Source organism: Perissodus microlepis, chromosome 23 (assembly GCF_051167445.1).
Source record: "Perissodus microlepis isolate ML-2025 ecotype Zambia chromosome 23, ASM5116744v1, whole genome shotgun sequence".
NCBI lineage: Eukaryota > Metazoa > Chordata > Actinopteri > Cichliformes > Cichlidae > Perissodus > Perissodus microlepis.
The window spans coordinates 11,833,416-11,856,836 of NC_140482.1; the positions used below are offsets into that span (position 1 = coordinate 11,833,416).

Below are 23,421 nucleotides of genomic sequence, written 5' to 3' on the forward strand. Positions count from 1 at the left end.
CCGAGATTCGGCGGAGTGTTAGCTTCTGTGGCCAGTCGCGATTCAGCGAATGTGCTAGAGGAGGAAATATCCTCCCTGTTACACAAACAGGCGATCGGAGCGGTTCCGAGCGAAGAAGCTCAGCAGGGCTTTTACTCCCGCTATTTCCTCATCCCGAAAAAGGACGGAACGTCGCTCCGTCCTATTCTGGATCTGCGTGTGTTAAACAAGCATTTGAGAAAGTACACGTTCAGAATGCTCACACACAAGACACTTTGTCGCTCAATTCACACAGGCGATTGGTTTGTTACAATCGACCTGTCAGACGCATATTTTCACATCGCCATTTATCCTCCACACAGGAAATATCTCAGGTTTGCTTATCAGAGCGTAGCGTACGAGTTTCAAACTATCCCATTCGGGCTATCCTTAGCTCCAAGGGTGTTCAGCAAATGTGTGGAGGCAGCGCTGTCTCCGTTAAGGAACAGCGGCATCAGAATATTCTCTTACATAGACGATTATCTAATATGCTCACGATTGCGCGAGCAGGCGATCAAAGACTCCGAGGTGGTAGTGAATCACCTCACGGAGCTTGGGTTCACAATCAACCTGGAAAAGAGCCACTTGGAACCCGCACAGTTTACAGAGTATCTGGGGCTCAGAATAGACTCCATCTCTTATCGTATCGCACTTTCAGAGCGGAGGATCGCATCCTTCACTCACTGTCTTTCCCGTTTTCAGCTGGGGAAAGTCGTGCGGTTCCGACTCTGTCTCCGCCTCCTCGGCCTCATGGCCTCGGTGATATCAGTGGTACATTTGGGGCTGCTTATGATGAGAGATTTTCAGCGGTGGGTCGCTTCTCTGCAGCTGTGCCCTCGCCGACATCTCAGTCGTGGTGTAAAAATAATGCAGCCGTGTATCGCGGCTCTCCGGCCTTGGAGGAGCCCGACAGCTCTCGCGGCGGGGGTACCGCTCGGGGCAGTATCATCCAGGGTGACGCTGACCACAGATGCATCCCTGTCAGGTTGGGGTGCAACTATGATGGGCAGAGCAGTGAATGGCGTTTGGTCACAGAGACTCGCTCTGAATCACATAAATGTGCTGGAGCTCCGCGCGGTGCTCTTAGCCTTACGGCATTTTCTGCCGTATCTCCGGGGTCAACATGTTTTAGTGAAAACAGACAACTCCACTGTAGTTGCTTATATGAACCGCCAGGGCGGCACCCGTTCGCGGCAGCTACACAGGTTAGCCAGGGAAATAATTATGTGGAGCAGCACTCGGCTCCTCTCCCTTCGGGCAACTCACGTGCCAGGAATTCTGAACAGGGGGGCGGACCTCCTGTCCAGAGGAAATCCACTGTTCGGAGAATGGAGGCTTCACCCACAGGTGGTGGAGCAGATTTGGCAGAGATACGGCCGGGCTGCCGTAGATCTCTTCGCCTCGCGAGAAAACACACAGTGCCCTCTGTTTTTCTCCCTGTCAGACGCACACGCGCCACTGGGCGTAGATGCGCTGGCCCATCCATGGCCAAAAACTCTGCTGTATGTTTTCCCTCCCCTCAGCCTGATCTCCCCAAAACTGATCAGGGTGAGGGATCAGGGGCTGTCTCTGATTTTAATAGCTCCACGGTGGCCATCCAAACACTGGATAGCAGAAATCATCCAGCTTCTGGTGGACGAGCCATGGCCACTCCCCATCTGCAGGGACCTTCTGTCTCAGGCGCAGGGGGAGATATACCATCCCCATCCAGACCAGGTTGCTCTCTGGGCCTGGCCCGTGAAAGGTGGAATTTGAAGGCAGCAGGCATGCCTCCGAAGGTTATTGAAACCATTCAGAATGCCAGAGCCTCCTCCACTCGTTCCGTTTACAGCAGTAAATGGCGTGTTTTTGAAGAGTGGTGCCATGAAAAGCAGATTATCCCTTTTCAGTGTTCAGTGGTGGAGCTGTTGTGTTTTCTTCAAGACTTGCTGGACAAAAGGAAAGCTTTTTCCACTATAAAGGTCTATTTAGCAGCTATTTCAGCCTGCCACGTGGGGTTTGGTGATAAACCTGCCAGGCAGCACCCCCTTGTATGTCGCTTCATGAGAGGGGCGCGTCGAACGCTCCCAGTTTCTAGACCACTGGTCCCTTTATGGGATCTGTCAGTCGTTTTAGACGCCCTCTCCCACTACCCCTTTGAGCCTATTGGGGCAGTGGGGTTGAAGTTTGTCTCTCTTAAAACCACTCTGCTGTTGGCTCTAACCACAGCCAAGCGAGTTAGTGAATTACAGGCTCTGTCTATTCACCCCTCTTGTCTACAGCTGGCCCCGGGACTCACTAAAGCACTCCTGAGGCCTAACCCAGCCTTTGTCCCTAAAGTGTTGGAAACGTCATACAGGTGCTCTACAGTAGAGCTCCTAGCTTTTCACCCCCCTCCATTCTCTTCAGAGAGGGAGCAGAGGCTGAACACTTTGTGCCCTGTCCGGGCTTTGGGGACTTATGTTGACAGAACAGCTGGATTCAGGAAGTCGGATCAGCTGTTTGTTTCCTGGGCCTCCCCTCACAAGGGCAGGCCCGTATCACGCCAGAGGCTAGCTCATTGGATTGTAGAGGCCTTAGCTCTGGCTTATAGCTGTAAGGGCTTGCAGGCCCCCCCGGGACTCCGAGCACACTCCACTAGGGGTGTGGCCACATCCTGGGCGTTGTTCAGAGGTGTATCAGTCCAGGATATTTGTGCGGCAGCAAGCTGGGCTACGCCGCACACGTTTGTCCGGTTTTATCGGCTGGATGTTGCACAGTCATCCCTGGCTCAGACGGTGCTGGATTCTGGTGCCTCAGGTTCGACCTGAGATCCTGGAGTAGCACTGGAGAGTAGCTTCGGGAGCTGGCGCAATCCGGGAGTGGGCCATATCTCCCGTAGTGAAACACTGAGCGAAGTTAGAAAAAGAACGTTGGGTTACTTAACGTAATCCCTGGTTCTTTGATAACAGAGTGAGGTGTTTCACCAACACTTCCCTCCTTGCTTAGGCACGGAAAGAAATCTGCTTGGAATGAGTTAGGAGGAGCTGGTCGGCCGTGTTAGTACGAGGGGGTGGAGCCCTGAGCACGGCTCGACAGGTCTGTCATAGACAGACGTGGTGTCATTGGAGCTTCCGTAGTTGGTCACGCCGAGGCGATTCCCATAGTGAAACACCTCACTCTGTTATCAAAGAACCAGGGATTACGTTAAGTAACCCAACGTTATTTAAGACACGCATTTGTACCAATGAGTCCAAGTACATATTAAAAAAAAAAAAGATTAGAACTGGTGAAATATAAACATTTGGAAGCCAAATCTACCGGATGTAGCTATCAACTGAAATAGCAGCAGCAAGTTTATATTTTAAAATAAAGTTAAAATTAAGCAATGTTTTTATTTAAACAAATGTACAAACGTAAAGGATAAAGTGTTAATGTCACATACCGTGTAAAAGAGGGACGCAGCTACTGTGACGTCACCCATTGTTTCCAAATTCCTGTTTGAAGCTTTGAGATGAGCATTTCTGTGGTCGCCATTGTGGCTGCAAAAAACCGGGTGTGACGAGAAGGAGTGAGTTTGACTGTGGATCCACATGCTTGTTGGTTAATGACAACTCATTGGCCAATAAACGTGCAGTTTCATACCGATATGGCCCAAAACGAGTGACTGAGCCAATGAACTCGGCAGAAGAGTTGTTTCCAGAAGTGAAGACAGAAATCTCTTTTCCCGTAAACCTCTATAGGCCCAAAAGCATTTTTGCAACCACAGCTATCATCATTGGGTGACTTTCAGTTTTAAAGCAATTCAATTTTCTGACCAACTAATTTTAATCACTATAGAAAACTATTCCTTCAGTATAACGCTGTTCAGCAACACAGAAAGCCAACTTCTTTGACAGAAAATGCCCAATTTATTTTTCACAAGTTCACTCTAGAATTTGCTGAACAACAGGATTGAAATGCAGCTAGAGAGCAGAAAAAAAGAGTGATAAAATGATGGTCACACAAGGAGAGAAACAGAGAAAGAAGAGAGGGAGCGGGTCATTAATGTCAGCTATGTAGCTTGCTCATCCTGCCAGCATCTAGCACGAAAAGGTCAGGTGGTGGAAATGAGACCGCCACTGTTCGACCACGCTTCATTTAGACAAAGACCTATAACACTCTGATAATACTTGCCTTAAATCACTTCGCGTGGCCAGTTGTCTGCCTTGTCGGTGTGTGTGTTAGTGAGATTGTGCGTGCGTGTGTGTGTGTGTGTGTGTGTGTCCATCTGGCTTGCTAATGGGGGAAAAATACTGACACAGGCTGTCTGCGACAAGAGAGTTTCCATTGAACAAGTGCTGCCCTGCACCTGCACTGGATCTCTATGGGAGAAAGACACCTCTCCAGTGTTTTGGTTGGGAAACGAAAGAGAACTCCAAGTGTGAAGACTGCTGTTGCCAAGCCACAGTCAATCCCCGTTTTTGAGAATTAAATGCATTTAACTCTTTGTTTTCTCTACAAAATCTCTCAAAAGACGTGTATATTTAATAAAAAAGTGAATTAATCGTTGTAGATGAAACAGACTTTTCTAGCATTTTAATGCAGTTGTTTAAAAAACCAAACAAACAAACAGATTTTCTACCGACTGAGTGCTGCTGGTGGCGTAATATGATTCAGATCAGTGTTTAGTTCCCTTTGCTAGCTTGTTTCTTTCTTTCTGGCTATGGTGGAAAACTCCTACTCTTCTTAGCACATTTTCACTACCAGCTGCTGATCAGTAGAAAACCATGACATCATTAGTGTGAGTGTACAATGAGGTCAAACAATATATCATATTTTTCACTCTACCTAGCACACCTTCATATGGGACTGCACAGGTAAGATATATAAGAAGAGACACACTGGGATTGGACATTTTTTAGCTGATCGGTCAAAACCAATGAACAGCTGATCAGGCTAAAATATCTGCATCTGATCACAGATGTTCACCTACTCAGAAATGTAATTATATGTCTTTATGATGCAGAACACAACAACTGATTGGTCCATTTGGCAGCAATATGCTGTTTGAACATCATATTTATTCCAGCAAAGGTTCTGTGAGGCTTTAATTCCCTCTCTGATACTAATGCTAATGGCAGCACAGCAGCCACTAATCTGCTACTGTAGCATTCGCTACACTATGGCTACACTACTGGGTTTATATTAGACAGATGCTTAAGTTTCTATTCTATCTCTATATCCTTAATCACGTCATAAACCGTTCTTTTAACATGCTCTTTGTATTCAAAGTATTTCAATCGCTTCTACTTTGCAGTATTTCTTTAACCAGTTTTTATTTTCCACAGAAACTGTTTCTATTTACTGACTGTTTAACGGTCCATCGCTGCTTTGAATAATATCAGCGATGTAATTTGATGCCAAATCCCTTTGTATCGATGTGAGATCATCCAAGTAAGACATTTTCTCTCCTTGACCTATCCTGTACAAAGTCCATATCTTTCACTTTTATGTTTGCCGTCCTCATAGGTGCAATTTTCCCAGGTCTGCCACAGATTGTTCTGCTCTCAGACCAGCCTCAGCTGGAATGGGCCACTCTGAAAATACCAAGATAACCAGACGAAGGCATTTCACAGAGCTACAAACCTGGAACCAAAACATTTTTAGGACACTAGCTTTTCGCTAAATCCCATCCATCCTTTTGTCCTGCTGCATCTGTAATGAAACCTTGCAGCTCTGCAGTGTGCAGCCCATATTTGTTGTAAGCAGTTTTTTTCCCCCCCTTCCCCTGTTTGCAGTGGTAGAACGCGCCAGCTGCATTAAGTGGGCCATTTATACGATGGGGGCAATTCATCTTACAAAGCCGTCTTATTAGACTGTCACTTACACAGTATGAACAGTGCCTTCAAAACACCCCAAGGGATTTATCTGTTATTTTACTGAGAGAGAAAGAAAACAACGCCTAATTGGACTGAGTCATCTTATCTTCTGCAGAATTGAAACAAAAGATTAAAAAAAAAAAGGAAAAAAGAAATCCTAACTGTGCTTCTCAAGCATGAAGACGTTTGGTGCCGCTGCTACATTTGCACTAATATCCAAAAGAGACAGGTATCCATGTTTAAATGTTTGGGCCATGCAGATCGACTGAGCGACAGACAGTAAGGAGAGAGTGGGAGACGGGGAGGTGGAGGAGGAGTGATTGCCTGTCTGTGCTGTGAGGAAAGTAATCTCAGAGCAATCAAGAGGTGGGAGCGGCCGACAGCTCTGCGGTTTGCCTTCAAAAACCACAGGCAGGTAGAGGAAAATCATTAGGTGCCGCTCCTGACCCCATAGGTCACTTTTATTGGACAAACACAGTGCTTTGTAATACCCACGCTGCTGGAGACAGACTGGCAACAGCATGTAACTAAGAATCTGACTAAACAACAACAGGACAGATAAATGCCTCGAATAGTTTTTCTTTTCTAAAACAAATTACGTCACGCATACTAGCCAGTACACTCGTGCAGTTTTTGAAGGCAGTCTGATTTGTAGATTTAAGCTGTCAATATCGTCTGTCTCAGCGCAGGCTGCCTCCCTTGTGTTGAAACAAGAGCCGTGTGAGAGCGGTACTATCTGCCATAGGACTACTGGAACTACATATAACAAATCAAGTGAAAACATTAACGTAGTAACATGCGCCAGGTCACTGGGTCTAAACTCTAGGGTCAGAGTTAGGTGTAGGGCTTGGTTACCATCCGATCCCTCTTGTAGAATTGTTGCCTGTTTAAAACACCCAAATGTATTGTTTTAATAGAAAAGTTTCAAAATGTGAGACTTTATCTTCAAGACCCTGAAAATTTGTCTATGTAGTATGTGGCTAGAACAAAATCACAGGTTACAAGTGAGATGGTGGATTCAGAGGTCTATTTCATCATAGGTGGTAACCCTAACCCTGCAGGAACCGAAGTTTACTTCTGAAGAAAGCCCAAACACGTGTGAGTCAGAATGACTCTTTTCTTTATTCTATGATTAAAGTGACTTGGGAGCACAACTAAAAACTACTAAAGTGGCACAGATTTACTGTAGTGTTGGGGTTGTCGGTGATGCCAGCTTTAAGGTCAGAGGGTGTGGAGCCTTAAAATCAACTAAAGAGGGTGTTTGTAAATCATTTGGTTTTAACTGGCTAACACCAACTAGTAAGACTTGATGCATGCGCAATCATCCAGGTAAGGAAATCCTGAAAAAGCTGACTTTGTTCGTCTGGATGTAGAGTTTTCAATGGGAGAAACATTTCGTCAATTGGCTTCTTCAGTCTCAGCTGACTGCAGTCCAAACTTATAATCAGTACATTTGCATAATGACAACTGATCAACACTGACCAATGAAGAAACTGACCTCACAGCCCATTGTGCTTTCAGTGGGCTGGTTTCAGTCATTGTGCAAATGTACGGTTTATAAGATTGGGGAAACCTGCAGTCAGCTGAGACTGAAGAAGTCACTTGACGAAACGTTTCTCCCACTGAAAACTCTACATCCACGTGAACAGAATCAACCTTTTCGGGACTAACTAGTACAGTACTGATCAGTCCCATTTTAACACTTCTATGATCAAGATTGGGCTTTTTTTCGTCTTTTTTTAAATCAAAAACAGTCAAGTCTTAAAACCATGAAAAAACATGGTTAAAATGGCAGACTGCGGTAACTGCGGTAACTGCGGTGACTGCTTGGCAAGCTAACAGGTTTATAGATGACCCTCAACTCTCAGCCTGGCCTAATGCAGTCTGAAAGGAGATAGAGTCCTGCTGTCTAAGCTATTACATTATAAAGACTCATTTTTGTACCTTTTTCAATAAATTAATTTATGAACTGCTCATACTTATGTATCTATACATACATACCGTGGGTGGGCAATTAATAAGCTGAACTCAGTTCTGTTCAATATTATTTTTATCTCTTTATAAACTGCTACTGTTAAGAGTAGATGTTGTAATTAGGCAATGAAAATGTGAAGTAGGTAAAAAAAAAAAAAGCAGTTTATCTTTTAAAACACATTCCCAAAAACAGAGTGAACAAAATCTCTTTTTGCTAAATTTCAAACTACTATTGCCAGTTTTCTTGTAGTTTAATTACTTTATCTGTGTCATGGTCCTGGGTCAGTGACCCAGCGCTTTTAGTTTATTATCATTTTCTAGTTTATTATGATGATGATTATTATTGTTTGAGTTCTATGTGTTATATTCGGTCTGCCTCTGAGTCTGCGTCTCTGTCTGTCTATGGTGTCACCCCGTCTGTTTGTGAATCTGTCTGTTTAGTTCTGTCTTGTTTGGTTCCCCGTATCTGAGTTTCCTGTTTTATTGTGAAGGTCTCTGTCTGATGTGAGTGTGTTCAGATTACGTTTCCCCTGTCCCGTCAGCTCTGATTCCTCCCAGCTGTGTTGCCCTTCTGTCGCTCATCCCCTGATTACTGGTGTGTGTATTTAAGCCCTGTGTGTTCTCCTGCCTGTTGTCGGTTCGTCTCCGTTACTCCGTGGTCCACGGTGTCCTGTCCCTCGTCCGTGTCTCTCTGCCTCTCACCCCATTCTGGTACCCTCTCAGGTTTGTCATTTAGCTTTCCCAGTTTAGGTCTTTAGTTTTGTCTTCCCTCTTGCCTGTTTTGCCTTCTCACCACTGTGTAAATAAAACATCACCAGCATTATCATCTACTGCCTGCGTTTTGGGTCCTTTCTCCCTTCAATACCACACGGCTCGCCTCGGCAGCCGTGACAATCTGCAGTTTTTCTTTTTTTTTTTTCTTACTCAGTGGCAGAAATCCAGTTTTTTTTTTTTTTTTTTTTTTTTTTTTTTTCAAACAAACTATCTGTGATTCAGTCCTTTCGCCCTTATGAAGTTAACAACATGGTAAATTTTTAGCACTGACTTACACAACACCTCCTGACTTTCGATACAACCCAGAAATACCAATTTCAGTCACTTTATTCAATTCAGTTCAGGTTTATTTTGATAGCACCAAATCACAACAACAGTCACTTGAAGGTACTTTATGCTGTAAGCTAAATTTCCTAAAGTATTCTGGAAAAATACCCAACAATCAAACACCTACTACTACTACTTTTAGAAACTCTAACAACTATAAGTAACCCTGCAGTCTGACAGCAAAGTGCTTTATTAGGACAACATACATAGCAGTACTATCAGATCTTTAAGATAAGTTTGGGCCTGCCCTTTTATGTGAGGAGAAGGATTATAAATTTGATTGTGGCTCTAACAGGGAGCCAATGAAGAGAGGCCAATATGGGACAAATATCATCTCTCTTTCTTGGCGTTGTCAGTACCCTCTATTTTGGATTAAATGGAGGTTTTTTAGGGAATCTGTAGAACAACCTGATAATAATAAGAGTAGTTTCCAGTGGCTTTTAATTTTAGAGAAACTGTGCAGATAAAAGAAAGTAGCTCTTCATATTTGGACATCTTGGTTAAAAATGACTCCAAGATTTCTTACAGTGTTGGTGGAGGCCAAGGTATGGCATTCAGAGGCAAGTGTCTAGTTCGACGCAGTTTCTCTGATTTTTAAGGCACCAAGTACAGCTGTAGTTTAATAAACTATGTCATCTGGGTTCAATGATAAATATAACTAGGTATCATTTAAATACCAATAAAAATAAATCTGAAAGTAGATCATAAAACCTGACAGTTTGTCCCAATTTCGGGATTTCAAGCATAAAGTTACTCAGCAATCAGCTCTCCACAAACTAAGCACACAGCACTACCTTTGACATCAGTAAATAAATACGTATTAGTCCAGTTTAAAAAAAACAAAACAGCAAATCTACATTGAAAACAAAAGAAAACAAAATTGTACTGTGACTTCACAAAATCACAAAAAAACAAAACAGTGATCTATTCTCTGATGACGAGTTTTGGTGGCTGAAATGGGAAACTGCATAATGTATACTTATTTATGCTCGAATCCTAATTTCCCATTGACATCACGCAGGACAACCAAAGTGCCAGATGTGGCCCAGGGGCCGTACGATTCACAGGTCTGATACAGACCCACAAACAAGCAGCGACTGAAGGTGGCAGCCTTTGAGCATCCCAAGGGAAGAAACACAAACAAACACGGTGATATCCATGACTTCTAGACTTCTGGCAGCAAATCACTTTTTATCAGTCTCATAACAGACCTTATTTTTTTTCAGCATGTTGGCTGAACCTCTAAAAATGGGAGATAATATATAAAAACGGCTGTAATTCCTAAACAGTTTGTCAAACTTTGTCAAACCCCTTAAATTAAAGCTGAAGGTCTACAGATCGATCAAATCTTAATGCAAGAAGTGTAACCCACAAGCACTGGGGCAGGGATTTAACTATTAGCCAATCAGAAGAAAGTGGGCTTTCAGAAAGGGGGTGGCTTAAAGAGGGAGGAACTACAATGGCTTATAAATTGCATGAGCCAGGTGTCCATCCAATTTATAAGCAACAGTTTAAGGTAAAAATGGATCCTTTTGAACTATGAATCATGCAAACCTACTCGAGAGGACTCCCTGGATAAAATATTAAGAGCTGGAGTTGAATAAGAAAGGTTCAGATAAGAAAATTAAAAGTGAGAAACCCCTTTTATTCATTTATCTGTGGAATCCAAACAACTATTATTTCAAAAATTACAATCAAGTGGCAAATTTAATACTGTAAAACACTGTGTTGGAATCTAAAAAGCTCACATGGCTTTCCACTGAGCGTTGGGCAGCTTATAGGCTTGTGTTTCTCTTGTTTCCATATCTGTTATAAGACAAGGTGTTCTCATCACTTAAGACAGCCCTGTATCACTCTGCCTGTATGTTTAGGCAATGGCTTAAAACTCTAGAACTCTTGCACAGTACTGCAGGTAGACATGAGCTGTCTCCAGGGGAAAAAGTGCATGACTAAGGGGACGTAGGGGGCCAAGTTGGTATCCAGCGGTGTCTCTTTAGTGCTGCCATTTCTGATCGACTGTGAAGCTTTTATCGCTCCCCTTGAGTCAGTCTAAATAGAGGTGTTTTTATTTTTAAAAAAGGCTTTTTGATCACCTTTAGTATAAAGTACAGAAGGCACTGCAGGGAAAAGAAAAGCTGCAGTGGAATTCAGTCCTAGACTGATGGGGTGGCGCAGGTATCTGCAAAGATGGGAAATTAACCACTCGACAATCTGGGCACTAATAGATGTCAAATTGTAAGTGTGTGCGTGTGTCTCAAGAACAGGAACCAGCCAGGTTGTTGCACGCTGATCTCTGGATGTTAAAGGCTAATGGGGATTGATGGCCTGTTAAAACCTGAATGCTTTACTCCTTCCCGTGTTGAGTGTTCTAGAAAAATGTTTTTGAAAAAAGCCCCGAGCTCAGTGTCACCCCTTTAATATGAACATCTACATGTTTTCAGAGGCAACACCCAGGTCACGGGCTTTTCTTAGACTTTGCTAGTCTGGCATTTTTTTTAAAGCTCTTCATATTGCACACAGTGTAATTAGTTCTTTGTAATTAGTGCAATTTATTGCTTTGCGTATCCCTTTGAGACACGAGTACTTGAACACAGAGGTCTTAATTTGCAATATTACACACTGTGTAATTGGGAATTTGTTTCCTCACATCCCTCTGAGATACACAGACATGTGCACATATAACCAGAGCGGACGGGGGAACGGCAGGTTGTGTTTCAGGGACGAGCTGGAGCATCTAGGGAGCTTGTGCCTTTCATGAAATTAGACCTCGGTCAACTTTATTAAAAGAAAAAAAAAAAACAACACAAAAAAACAAAACAGCCAATCAGGAGCTCGTCAGTTGGTGCTGAACGCTGGTCCTCAAAGCCAGTGGAGATCAGCGAAGTTTTACTTACTGTAATATCTCCTGGAGCTTCATGGCGCAAAGTGCAGAAATAGTAATAAGTAGTAAGAATAATAATGCCTAGCCCCATATGGAATGAGCTATGGTGCCTTATTGGAGGTGATGATATTAAACAGCATTATATGGGCAGGTGACAAGAAGGCACTAGCCAATTTCCCTAGATATGAAAAGAAGAAGATTGCATGTGGGATTACCCTGTGTGCGGTCAGGGGGGAGGCAGCCACCACCGCTAGCGTCGACTCTCTCTCCCACTGATTGTTTGCCTTTGAGCCACCGCTTGTCCTCTTCCTCTGCTTCTCCCACTCTCTGTTTGTCTTTGGGAGGCTCAGCCTCCTTCTCCTCCATCTCCCCCTCTTTGCTCTGTTTGCCTTTACGTGATTTCTGAGGCCGGGCTTTTCCCCAGCTGAGCTCTGGCTCACTGTCGGAGCTGGAGAGAACGACACAAGCCTGGTCCCTCTGAGTTGCAGGGGGTAGCTGAGGCCTGGGTGGCTCTGAGCCAGCAGGGAGAGACAGAAAGAGAGAGAGATGAAGATTACTCTATTGGCTGAGCTGCACAGTGTAATCAGACTTTGAAGAGTTTCATTCCCGAGCAAGATATCCATCATCTGAAGAGTGCGACAGTGTGACAAAATGACTGCTGACATGAAAGTAAAACTCAATATGGCTCATTAGTGATGTTATTTGCCATCATAAGTTCTTCACTGACAAGTTTAGCGGGTGTGATGGTGTAAATGAGTCGACATAAGCAGGGGCGCAGAAGAATGTGTATATTTTCAAGCCTTTATTGTGGACCTATTATGCTCATTTCTAGCTCCTTATTTTTATTCTTGGACTTTAGTATCTTTGCATGATTCACATTTCAAAGTGATCCTTATTTATCGTTTACCTCAGTGCAGCACCTCATTATATCCACTGTCTGAAACCAGCCATTTAAGCTTCTTCCTCAATACTTTTTTTTTTGCACAGAAACCCAATGGTCTGACTGATAACAGCTGACAAAAGCTGAGAAAATATGAACAGTAAGTGTCATGATGTTAAGCAGACAGGTGTATTTTATTCACTTTCTTTTCCTTGGTTTCCCCCTAATAATAAACAGACAGTAATAATATAGCAGAAAAGGAATACAATTAAAATCAATTATTTATTTGGCAGCAAATCGCAACAACTGTTGCCTCAAGGTGGTTTCTATTGTATGGTAACGACAATAACACCAGAGAAAACCCCAACAATCAGACAGTCCCCTATCAGGAAGTATTCGGAGACAGTGGGAAGGAAGAACTCCCTTTCAACAGGAAGATTCAGGCTCAGAGAGAGACAGCCATCTGCAAATCTGATGATACAGACATGAAAATACACAGAAGAAAAAACTGAATATTTGGACCTCCCTGACTTTTATTCTTTTGCCCTCATGAGATTAAAGTGAAATCCAAAGTAATCCTTTTTTTTCTTAGAATGGGAATGGTGCAGCCTCTTAGTTCATCCTCTGTAGGGAGGAAGAACAGCAGCTGGGCGGGGCTTGTGTGCTCACAGCTGGACCTGTGTACTCGAAATGACCACAAAAGGCATGTCTGCTATTAGTGACATAATACTACTAATTAATAATAATACATGTGTATCATTATCACTGCACTTGTACATACATATACATTTTCTTTCCTCTCTTGCGTAGCTGTAACAAGTGAATTAAATAAAGTCGATGTCTATAAATCCAAGAGTAGGGAGAGAAAAAAAACGCACAATAAGCCCCCTTTAAGTAGTAAAGGGGGCTTATTTCCTTGACTTATTCAAATAATGGTGTAATTAATCAGCATCTCCTCAACATTACTAATCTACTACATTACTACATTACCAATGTGATGAATTTTAAGTGCACATAAGCAAATATATTCAAGTGTATGTCTTATTTGTATCTTTCTATTCTGAGTAGTTGCTTGATATAATGACCATTTACAGGAAGTAAGCACTATCTGGGATACTTGAAGTCTTTTTTGCTCTGCAGCCCATCAGCTGTGATGCAGAAACTTACAGATGAACACCTGCCAGCCTCCTTTCACCAGCTACTGGATCCAAACAGCCAATATCGTTTTGCTGAGAGAGCAAATTACGTTCGTGTCACATTGTTTTGTTAATTGCTTGCCTGCATCATGTGCAATCAAACCTAAACAAAATAATTGTCAGCGATTACTGCATCTGTGGCGCGCACCAGCCGGGGTGCAGTGAGCAGTGTTCAAACAGCTGATAATGGCTGAATGCCAACGGCAGATCTCGCTTTAAAGAGTCAGCTTGAAGTCCGCCTATCAAACTTGTTTTGCAGCTCCGCTCTTAAACCATTCAAGCGATTTCCATTCATGCAGAATGTTGTAATTCTGTGAAGGTCAAGCAGAAATCTGAGCCACAAAAATGTTAATGAATGCAGGGATTATGTCATCGTCATTCGCAGACTTCACGTTATTTTAAATGGTACTTTCTGTGCTGCTGTTTATTAGGAAAGTAGAATTAACAGATGGATTAGCTGCTTAAAGAAAAGACCGTTATTATTTATAGTCAAATGTAAATGTCACGGTCAGAACAGAACTTCTTAAAAAAAAAGTGTCATGCAATTTCTTACTTTTCTTAGTTAAACTTTAATCACATCTCTTCACAATATTTGTCAAACTTGAGGTGCGAAATGTAAGAAGACACTAAGTTGTGAGTCTTGAGGATGCAGAGGGCTAATTAGTGATCTTGCGTCTCTGTGGCTTGTTTCTTCAAAAGGCCATCCCCTAGTCGGTTTCCTCAAATGCCATCTGAGTCTCTGGGCTCCTGGCCCCAGCGCTGCCCCTCTTCACTAACAAGCCGAGTAAGACCGCAGAGAGACGGCTCAATTTCTGTTAAGCTGTCCCTGCCGAGGAAGATGTTAATGGGAAAATCCTGCAGGGCTGCGCCTCCACTTTACCAGTCAATCCCCCTTATTCTCCCCGCCCATCAGGAGCCCATTATGTCTGTAGTGGTTTGATAAGGTTCCAACATCGAGTCTCAAATCTAAAATGCCATGCAAAAGGATTCCAAAAGCATGTGTTCTGGCATGTGAGCTAACAGATGTAGTTAAATAAAAACGGGAAATGCTTTGAATTTCTTCAGTTGGCAGGGCTCGGAAAAAACTGCAGCCAGTAACAGAAGACCCATCAAACAAAAAGAAAGTAGCTGGTTCACATGCTGTACAATATCAGGCAGTTAAAGACTCAGCTGGACTTTGTTGTTAAATTCTGTAATTTGATATAAAAATAAATAAATAAATAAAAAATCAGCACATGGTTTGAGTGCTAGCTGAGAGGTACAGAGAGCCAGGAGATAACCAAATTGCCCTCTCCCTGTGTACATCTCTCACAGTAGGTGCTGAGAGACAAATTGCTGGTCTACCAGTGAAAGAGCTGAAGGACTGAACCATGCCCACGCTCTAGGTCTAAAAAAAAAAGCTGCAAGCACAGGAACTCTACTAATTCACCTTGAAAATAGTTCAACAGAAGCTGCCTGGTTGTTTCCTGGTGCCAAAACAGCTATAGGAGACGATACAGACGAACCCACCGGAGACATAAACCCTGTCACAAGAAGGAGGTAATAATCCCTGACAGTTTGATTAAAACCAGGACTGGATTACTGACGATACAGCACTATAGCGATTCAATTTGTATGCAATTAATATGACATGTTATTGTTTAGCACCTGGAATTAGGTAAATTCCCGTCTCTGTCAGACAGAACAGAAAATTTAATGGATTAAAAAAGCCAAATGCCAACTTCAACATCACCAAAACATACATAAACATAAAAAACACAAAGGTTAGGTGCTAATCTAACTGCTTTTAAATCAAATAAATTCAAATAAATGTAATTTTATTCATACAGCACCAAATTACAACAACGGTCACCTTAAAGCAATTAATATTTTAAGGTAAAGACCCTACAATACTACAGAGAAAAACCCAGCAATCACACAACCCCCTATTAGCAAGCACTTGGCAACAGTGGGAAGGAAAAACTCCCTTTTAACAGGAAGAATGGGCGCTGCCATCAGCGGTGATTGGCTGGAGGAGAGGAAGACAAAGCAAAACTGACTAAGCTTTTATCATAAGCTACCTGGCACCACAGGCTTAAATGGTTGGTGTATATAGGACTATTATATGTGTTGGAAAGAGTGATGTATCCGTCTTCCTCACCAGGGTCTTGTCAATTTGTAAGACTAGGTTTTGTTTTAGCTGCAAGCTAAACAGGCAAATATATAATTTTCTCACATATTTAGCCTGTCAACAATTGAGCTGGGGGTGTTAATTACCGAACACTTGCTAGCTAGAGCTCAAAAGGGGCTAAATGAAAAAGTACTCTTTTAGCAAAAAACGCAGGCTTTAAACTAGAGCAACTAAAATGGGCTCCATGTATGAATATGTAGAATACTGAAAGTAGAAGCTTTCTGCTATTTCTTTGTATTCTATTGTAGTCAAAGTACTACTAACCAATCAAATTTGAGCACCTGAGTTTCGCACAAGACTCCATGTGGACAGGAAAAGATGGACTCCAAAATTTGATGAAACAATGGGTTAACATTAGACAAAATTTTAGCTTTTAATTACCTTGTCTTTTTTAAATTTAGCTGGATTTGTAAGAAGTTGGAGGGAACTGGAAGTCTGGATATCCACTCCTTACAGGGAGACCTCTACAGGGGCCACTGAGCCTGGTTCTGCCAGAGGTTTCTTCTTGTTAAAAGACAGTTTTTCCTTCCCACTGTTGCCAAGTGCTTGCTCAGAGTGTGTTGTTTGATTGTTGGGGGTTCTCTGTATTACTTAAGGGGTCTTTTCCTCACAATATAACAGGCCTGTGGTTGTGATTTGGTGGTATATAAATAAGACTGAATTGAATTGATTTGTTTTAAGTTACAGGCACAGCACACCTAAGAAGTACAGCCGGTACAGCTCATAATCACTATGTGCTGCCCTTTGGCAAGCTTTTGGAAGTTAGTCATTCATAAAGTAGGCTTCTAGGAAGGGAGGGCTTAAAGAGAGAGCAGCTGAAACGACTTTTAAAACAGAAGAACAAAGAAGTTGCACTGAGTTGATATAAAAAGGGATTCTTTTAAACTGTCAATTATGCAAAACGAGTCTAGATGAGCCCGGGAATGAAAATCTAGAGCTGTCTAGAGCTGAAAATCTACCATTAAATGTACCCTTTAAAATCTATAGTGACACTGATTATTTTAGTTGTGAAACTTAAAAGTGACAAACTTTCCCATTTTCGGCAGTAAATCTGCCACTGCAGCGTGATGTGCTAGAATATAAGAATTGACAGATGTAACCACAACAGCTAAAGAAACACAGGGCTCTGCAAAGGGTGGTAGCCAGGTTTTAAGCTCCCGTTTCTCCTGCTTCCCACATCTAGCATCAATACTTTCCACTGAACAATAGAAAAAACCCTTAAAATCTTATTCCTTCTTACTTCATGCATCTCCTGTTACTTTCCAGTACATTTTATTCTGGTCCAAACGCCTCACGGTAAAACAGACCAATATCCCTTCTGTTTGCTCGCTGCTCTTCCTCTACAGCTGCTGGCTTGTTGTATTTTTGCCATTCTGTGAAAATACAGAGCGGAAGCCAAATGCCTCGGATACATCTTTGCCTTTACTTTAAATACAAAGCCCTGACGTCCTTGTATCATGTGTCAGTATTCTGTGATTCATAGCGTCCTGGCTTTCTTTATAGTCATTGTGAAAATTTGTTGCTCTTGAAGAGATAGCATTTCTCATGTCACACTACAGGCTTCGGCCTGATTATTTTCTTACATTTCCACGAGCTGTGGATTGCAGTGCCAAGTTGAGAGATATCTTCATAAATACAGTTGTTATTTTTCCGCGCAGTCTGTCATTTACAAATTTAGCAGGTTGTTAAATTCCCTGGCTAGCAAGCTGACACGGCCTGCTGCTGTGAATGCAGAGTGGCGCTTGTGACAAAGAAGAGAGTGTGATTGCTGAATAGTTATCAAGCATCTGCTGCAGCTGAGCATGAAATGGGGGCTGAATTTTGTTAAAAAAGAAAAATGTGTGGGTGGGTGTATTTATGCTGCTCAAAAGCTGAGGTACTGCTTGTTTGTTCTGTGTCTGTTTTAAGTGCACCAGCTTCACTTCCAATGGACCGAGCCGCAAACAGACCTTCAGCCAATATTTACTGTGTGCTTACACTCACTATAGAGCTTATATTATAATACAGAGACTTCAGAGTCATTAATGCAGTGTCAACCTTTTTCTTTAAACACACGCAGGGCTATAGTGTTAGGACTATATCGATGTCAACATTTTACAGAGTCCTAAAGGATGCTAAACTAGTTAGGTAACCTTAGATTTATGTAGAATGTAATCTACGGGAAGCGTGTTTCTAAAGTTTATCAAACAGTCAGCCAAATGTTATCACCCATAATAGACTGTAGGTAAAAGATGGACAACAATGTTGCCATTTGTTTGAAAACTTCGACTTTGGTATTTTGGCTTTCATTCTCTTGGAGCAAGGACAGGGTGTAGCAGGAATATGTTTGAAAACAGGGGACTGTGTACTGTGTAGCCACGCCCCAACTCATACTCACCTTTATTATCTATTTTACCTGCAGTGGGTCCATAATTCACAAAATAAAGCAAAAAATAAAACAAAACCTGTGGAATGATTTGACTGACGTCATAAAGCAGGTGAGAAGTAGCATCATTTTGCCATAGCCTTCCATACAATCAGATTTCATTTTGTAACCAGAGGAGTCGCCCCCTGCTGGCCATTAGAAAGTATGGTGAGCTCTGGCCTTTTTCAGAGGCTGTGTCTTATCATAAACAATCTATGGTGTCCTCCTGGGACTTTCTTTGTCCGCCATGGTTACAAAATGTAAAACCTAGAAAAGGCATAGATTGAATAAATGCGACACATCGTATTTAACAAATCCTGTTAACCCTGTAACGCCAAGAGTATCTCAATAAACACTGCAGTTTCAAAGATGTTAATTTTTTTGCAATTATTTTACGGTTTAGGCATTACAAGGTTAACGGTACTTTTAAACTTAGTGAAACATCTAGCTTAGCTGTTCTCAAAGCCAACCGACTCCAGCTCCATATTTAGCTCACGAACACGAGGCTAACATCAATCATCACCTGTCTTTTGGTAAAAGCGCCAACAAGTGTTTTTTTTTTCCCCCCTTTTCTTCTTCCCCAAATTCTCAAATGTTTTCAGAGTGAAGGTGAATAAAAGCAAACACCCTCACTGGAGCAAAAAGGCTTTTCATGGTAGATGTGCTCTTTATAATTACTGTTCTCCAACTAATAATTTAGATTTCAACATCAAGCCTGAAAGGCTTTATTTGACAATATTGTACTCTGCTACCTCATCGAGCTGGCAGTCTGGAAGGCCAGAGGTTATGCTCATGTGGAATTACTTTTTTATGACTCGTCTGGATACATAACTACTCTGACACTGAGATTAACCCTTGAAATGTCCTCAGGATTCCCATACACTTGTTTGCCATACACTTGGGGTCATTTTTGACCTGAGGACAACACAAGGGTTAAACTGTGTCATTCATCAGTGTGCATTTTGCTCTGTTTTAAACATTTTAATAATTTTCTGAAGTACCATAGTTAAAAACATGAATTGATTAAAATTGACCTGCTGTGCTCATTTTTAACTTCTCAGTTTTATTCTTGGACTACAGTAGCTTTTCATGATTGATAGATCAAAATAATCTTTTTTCATTGTGCTGGTCTTTGTTGATACTCTGTGTTGGTTCGCCTTAAACCTGCTCCTTTTGACTCGCTGCTCTTGGCTGTGTGCCTGCAACGACCATATTAGGGATGTCCACCCTCTTTGGCATCATATAGATCCAAGAGTAGAAAAAAATGTATAACTGGGATTACTTTGCACAGAGTCTGACCTCATTATTTAACAGGATATATGTGGCATCAAATAAGGAGAAGAGTAATACGCCTCCTCTAAGTGCATCAAATAAAGTGTGTGATCAGGCAGTGAAGTCTGTCTTTATAAAGCAATCGGTAAATGCTACCTTAACCTGCCGTAAACTAGGTTTTTTTTGACTAATGACTTATCTTTAGCTCATGCTCATATAAGGCTTTATTCAGCCAGTGGAGTACTAAAAGTATTAAACTCATGTTACCTAAACATTACAGCTGTGAACTACATTCAAGTTTGGGGATTTTATTTTTTTTAAAATCATCTCTCAAACTGATTTGATGCATCTCAGACATCTAAAGAGCATGGACCTGCAGTCTGCCAGGTCATAACGACTTCCCTCCCCTCTTCTTTGCAAGATACAATCATAGGCTGTCAGAGATATCAGCTCGAGCCAGCTCAACTTTTCCCAACTTTGTGCGAGACGTTTGCAGCAATAGTAGGCGCCTGTTCGCTCTCTCTCTCAGCTTGACAGGTGAGAATTATACTGTGTCCTTGTCATCTGCAGAGAGAGAGAGGAGAGGGAGACAGACAATATTCTCTGAGCAGTGCTATTTCAGACTCTGAGAAGTCTGCCTCCATCTTTTGCTATCTCGCATCTCCATCTGGTGAAATCTGTAATGCTGTTCAAAAGTATTATGTCAACAGACTGCCACGATTGATATTGACAGGAAGGAAAATAAAGCAATGAATGGATTTCAGCTTCAGGTGCTTCATTTTAGACAAGAGATGATGGAAGTGCGTGCGTTTCCTTAATAAAATTCAGTTTGATTTGCAATCAGGTTTGTGAATTTAATTAAAAACAAAAATAAACAACAGCAAAAATAAAGAAAAAGAAGGAGAAGAAGAAGAAGAGGGACACACAGGCAGACGCAAACAGCAGGTTGGGGGTGGGATTGGTGGGAGGAGGGGGGGGATTGGATAATTGGATATTATTTGTTCCTTACTCTTACCTGAGCTGACAGCAGAGGTAGAGCGCGGGCACTCACACATCTCGCAGTACGGCAACAGGCTGCTGTTGGAGTAGGTGCAGGCCCCGCAATTCCACACGGATGCAGGATCAGGCTCAGACGGCTGAGACATTAGGGAGACCGCGCTGGCAGGGCTGCCTGCGCTGTTCCCCCCCACAGACGACCTCCGCTTCCCCCCAAATCGAGACGTGGGGCTCCGGTTGGGCTGCGGTGTTCGCAGCCTTTTCAGCTGGGGCGAGAAATCCCGATCGGGCGTTTTGGAGGTTTGGGAGCATGACTCCTCGTTCCCCTCCTCGCTGTTTTCTAAGTATACCCGGATGCCAGCTGGCGTGGCAGCCGTCTCTGAGGAGACGGAGGGACTTTCTTCATCTTCTGTTCTCTTCCTCTTCGTCTTGCCAGCTTGCGGGGAGAAGAAGGAACGGATGTCGTGCTGCTTTTCTTTCTCAAACTAAAGCAAAAAATATAAAATAAATAATGAATAAATATACAAGCTCAAGTCGGTTTTTGTCTCTGTAGCACCCAATTTTCAATCCACCTGTAAAGTGACAAAGCATCCCTGAATCAAATCCTCCTTTTGTTTTCACCATCAAAGGCAGCCATTTGCATACAGCAACACCATGGTAACACACGTAACGATGATCAGAAACCCCATTTAATTCTTTACACATCAGTAATGTAAAAATACAATGCTACAAATACAAAATGTTCTAATGTTGATCACAAATTCTGTGCAGCTCTTTCAGTTTTTCATAATTCATAAATCCATCACACTATAAAGTGTCTTCATTTTTCGTCTCGAGTCATCACAGTCATTAAATAATGATCCTAACAGTGCCATGTGTCTCTCCTTAAAAAAACAAGCGTTACACATTTTACCAATTTGGCTGCGACATTAAAACCACTGACAAGTGAAATTAAAACATTCTAAGATGTGACACAACACCCCGTTTCCACCAACTGGAGCAGATTTTAGTCGCAAACAGTCAGAGAGGAGCGCAGAGCTAACAGCTAAGGACATAACTGCTGGTAATGAGCGGACAACCTTACAAATGAACAACAAAGAGCAGCAAATATCTGCTCATAATGTGATTTTTCCAGAGACTGTTCCTCTGAATGTTTCACAATAAAAGAAGAAAAAGAAGGGGAAGGGTTTCTGATGTGAAACTGAGACAGAAAGTGTGAGCGGCAGATAACAAAAGAACCTCCTCTCTGGACTTACTGGTTCATGTTTGCAAGATATTCCAGTATAAAATGGCCTTAAATGGTAAACTTGTTCAGCCTCTGACTGAAAAATTTAATTAATTTGAACTTTTTTTTTGAACTTTTAGGGATACAACCTTTACACCCCACACACTACTTGACTAGGCGTGAGCGTAGCTGGAGCTGGATTCGTGGCAGCGGGATTCCCCGGTGGCCGTGGCCTATTTCAGAAGGATTACGGACCTTGTCGCACTGCAAACACTTTTCAGGACCTTGACAAAGAGTTCAAGGTGCTGACTTGGCCTAGATCTGAATGTGGTGGATGTCTCTGTGAGGATGTCCCCATCTCGCAACATGCAGGACTTTAAGGATCTGCTGCTTAATGTCTGGGCTCCAGAGGACAAAGGTCAAAGGTCTCCAGGAGTCTGCACTTTAAAAGCTCAGTGTTCGTGTGGCAGTGAAAGCCTACACAATATTCAAGGTGTGGTTTCAATGTTGTGGCTGATCAGCAGCCTGAAACGTTTCCACATCTGTGTGCACGCTTTTGTTTTCTTTTACATTCGTACAATAATCACAGTAAACATGAAAATCTGCACCCAGGACGCATTCGTCCAATTCTTCTGACTACACACAAAGTTTAACAGCTTTCTACACTCAGTTTCAAATGACAATGCCGCAACAAGAACTCCTTATGCAGCGATTTATTTATCGCCACCCGGACCACAGCTCTCGAGCTCCCAAGGTCCACGTGCAGATTTATTTATGATGGCAACGAGAAAAAGCAACTTTCTTTTCTCATATATCACATTATGCTTTGTTATGGAGCTACAGAGCCAGTGGTGGCATAGAGAAATGAGGAACAAACCAAACAGTAAGTGTGATGACTTTATATGAAATTAGACTCATTTATTATGAAAGCTCCTGTGGCTTTATACTCGATGGCTCGGCATGTCAGAGCTAATTTAAAGAGAGAAAGAAATAGATGTCTGTTGAAGATTTCCTGTTGACTCACATGAGTAAAGAAGACGTCGGTTTTGGCATTTCCTGCGCTTCCCTCCAGCGGCAGCACCATCTCACTTGGCGTCCACGCGTTGGCAAAGTTGAGGAACTCCCATTTGTCCTTGTCGCCCTCGTCGGCCTTCAGATATTCCTTTCTTCCATTTAGAGTGCTGCCAGTCACCTTTTCCTGAAACACAAGGAACCTTCTGTTGTACCTTCACTTCACACTTAGGTCCACAAATCTATGAACAGTGACACGTTTTTTGGTTGGTTTTTTTTGGTTTTTTACAGTTTTGCTTCTTTACACCACAAGAATACATTTTAAATAAAACAATAAGAAACTCAAGTGAACAGTTTAAGGAAAAAGGGTTTTCTCTTGGTTGGATGTCGTAAAGGAGTTTTCCCTTTAATCGTGGAAAAGATCCTGCGATCACTCACCACTGTTGTCCTATGTTGACAAACCTACTTGCGTGA

The 23,421-nt window shown here is 42.4% G+C and overlaps 1 protein-coding gene across 7 annotated transcripts in view; it reads right to left on the reverse strand.

Annotated features, from left to right (window-relative positions):
- Positions 1-23,421, reverse strand: part of zranb3 (zinc finger, RAN-binding domain containing 3) — a 127,672-nt gene that overhangs the window by 51,925 nt on the left and 52,326 nt on the right. For 6 of the 7 annotated variants that reach the window (XM_084920508.1, XM_084920509.1, XM_084920504.1 and 3 more), the window contains exons 12-14: positions 22,961-23,134; positions 20,731-21,196; positions 12,009-12,305 (exon numbers count right to left, since the gene is read on the reverse strand). In XM_084920508.1, coding sequence (XP_084776634.1) covers positions 12,009-12,305; positions 20,731-21,196; positions 22,961-23,134 — 937 coding nt within the window. The remainder of the gene's footprint in view (positions 1-12,008; positions 12,306-20,730; positions 21,197-22,960; positions 23,135-23,421) is intronic. The other variant, XM_084920510.1, reaches the window with a different exon arrangement.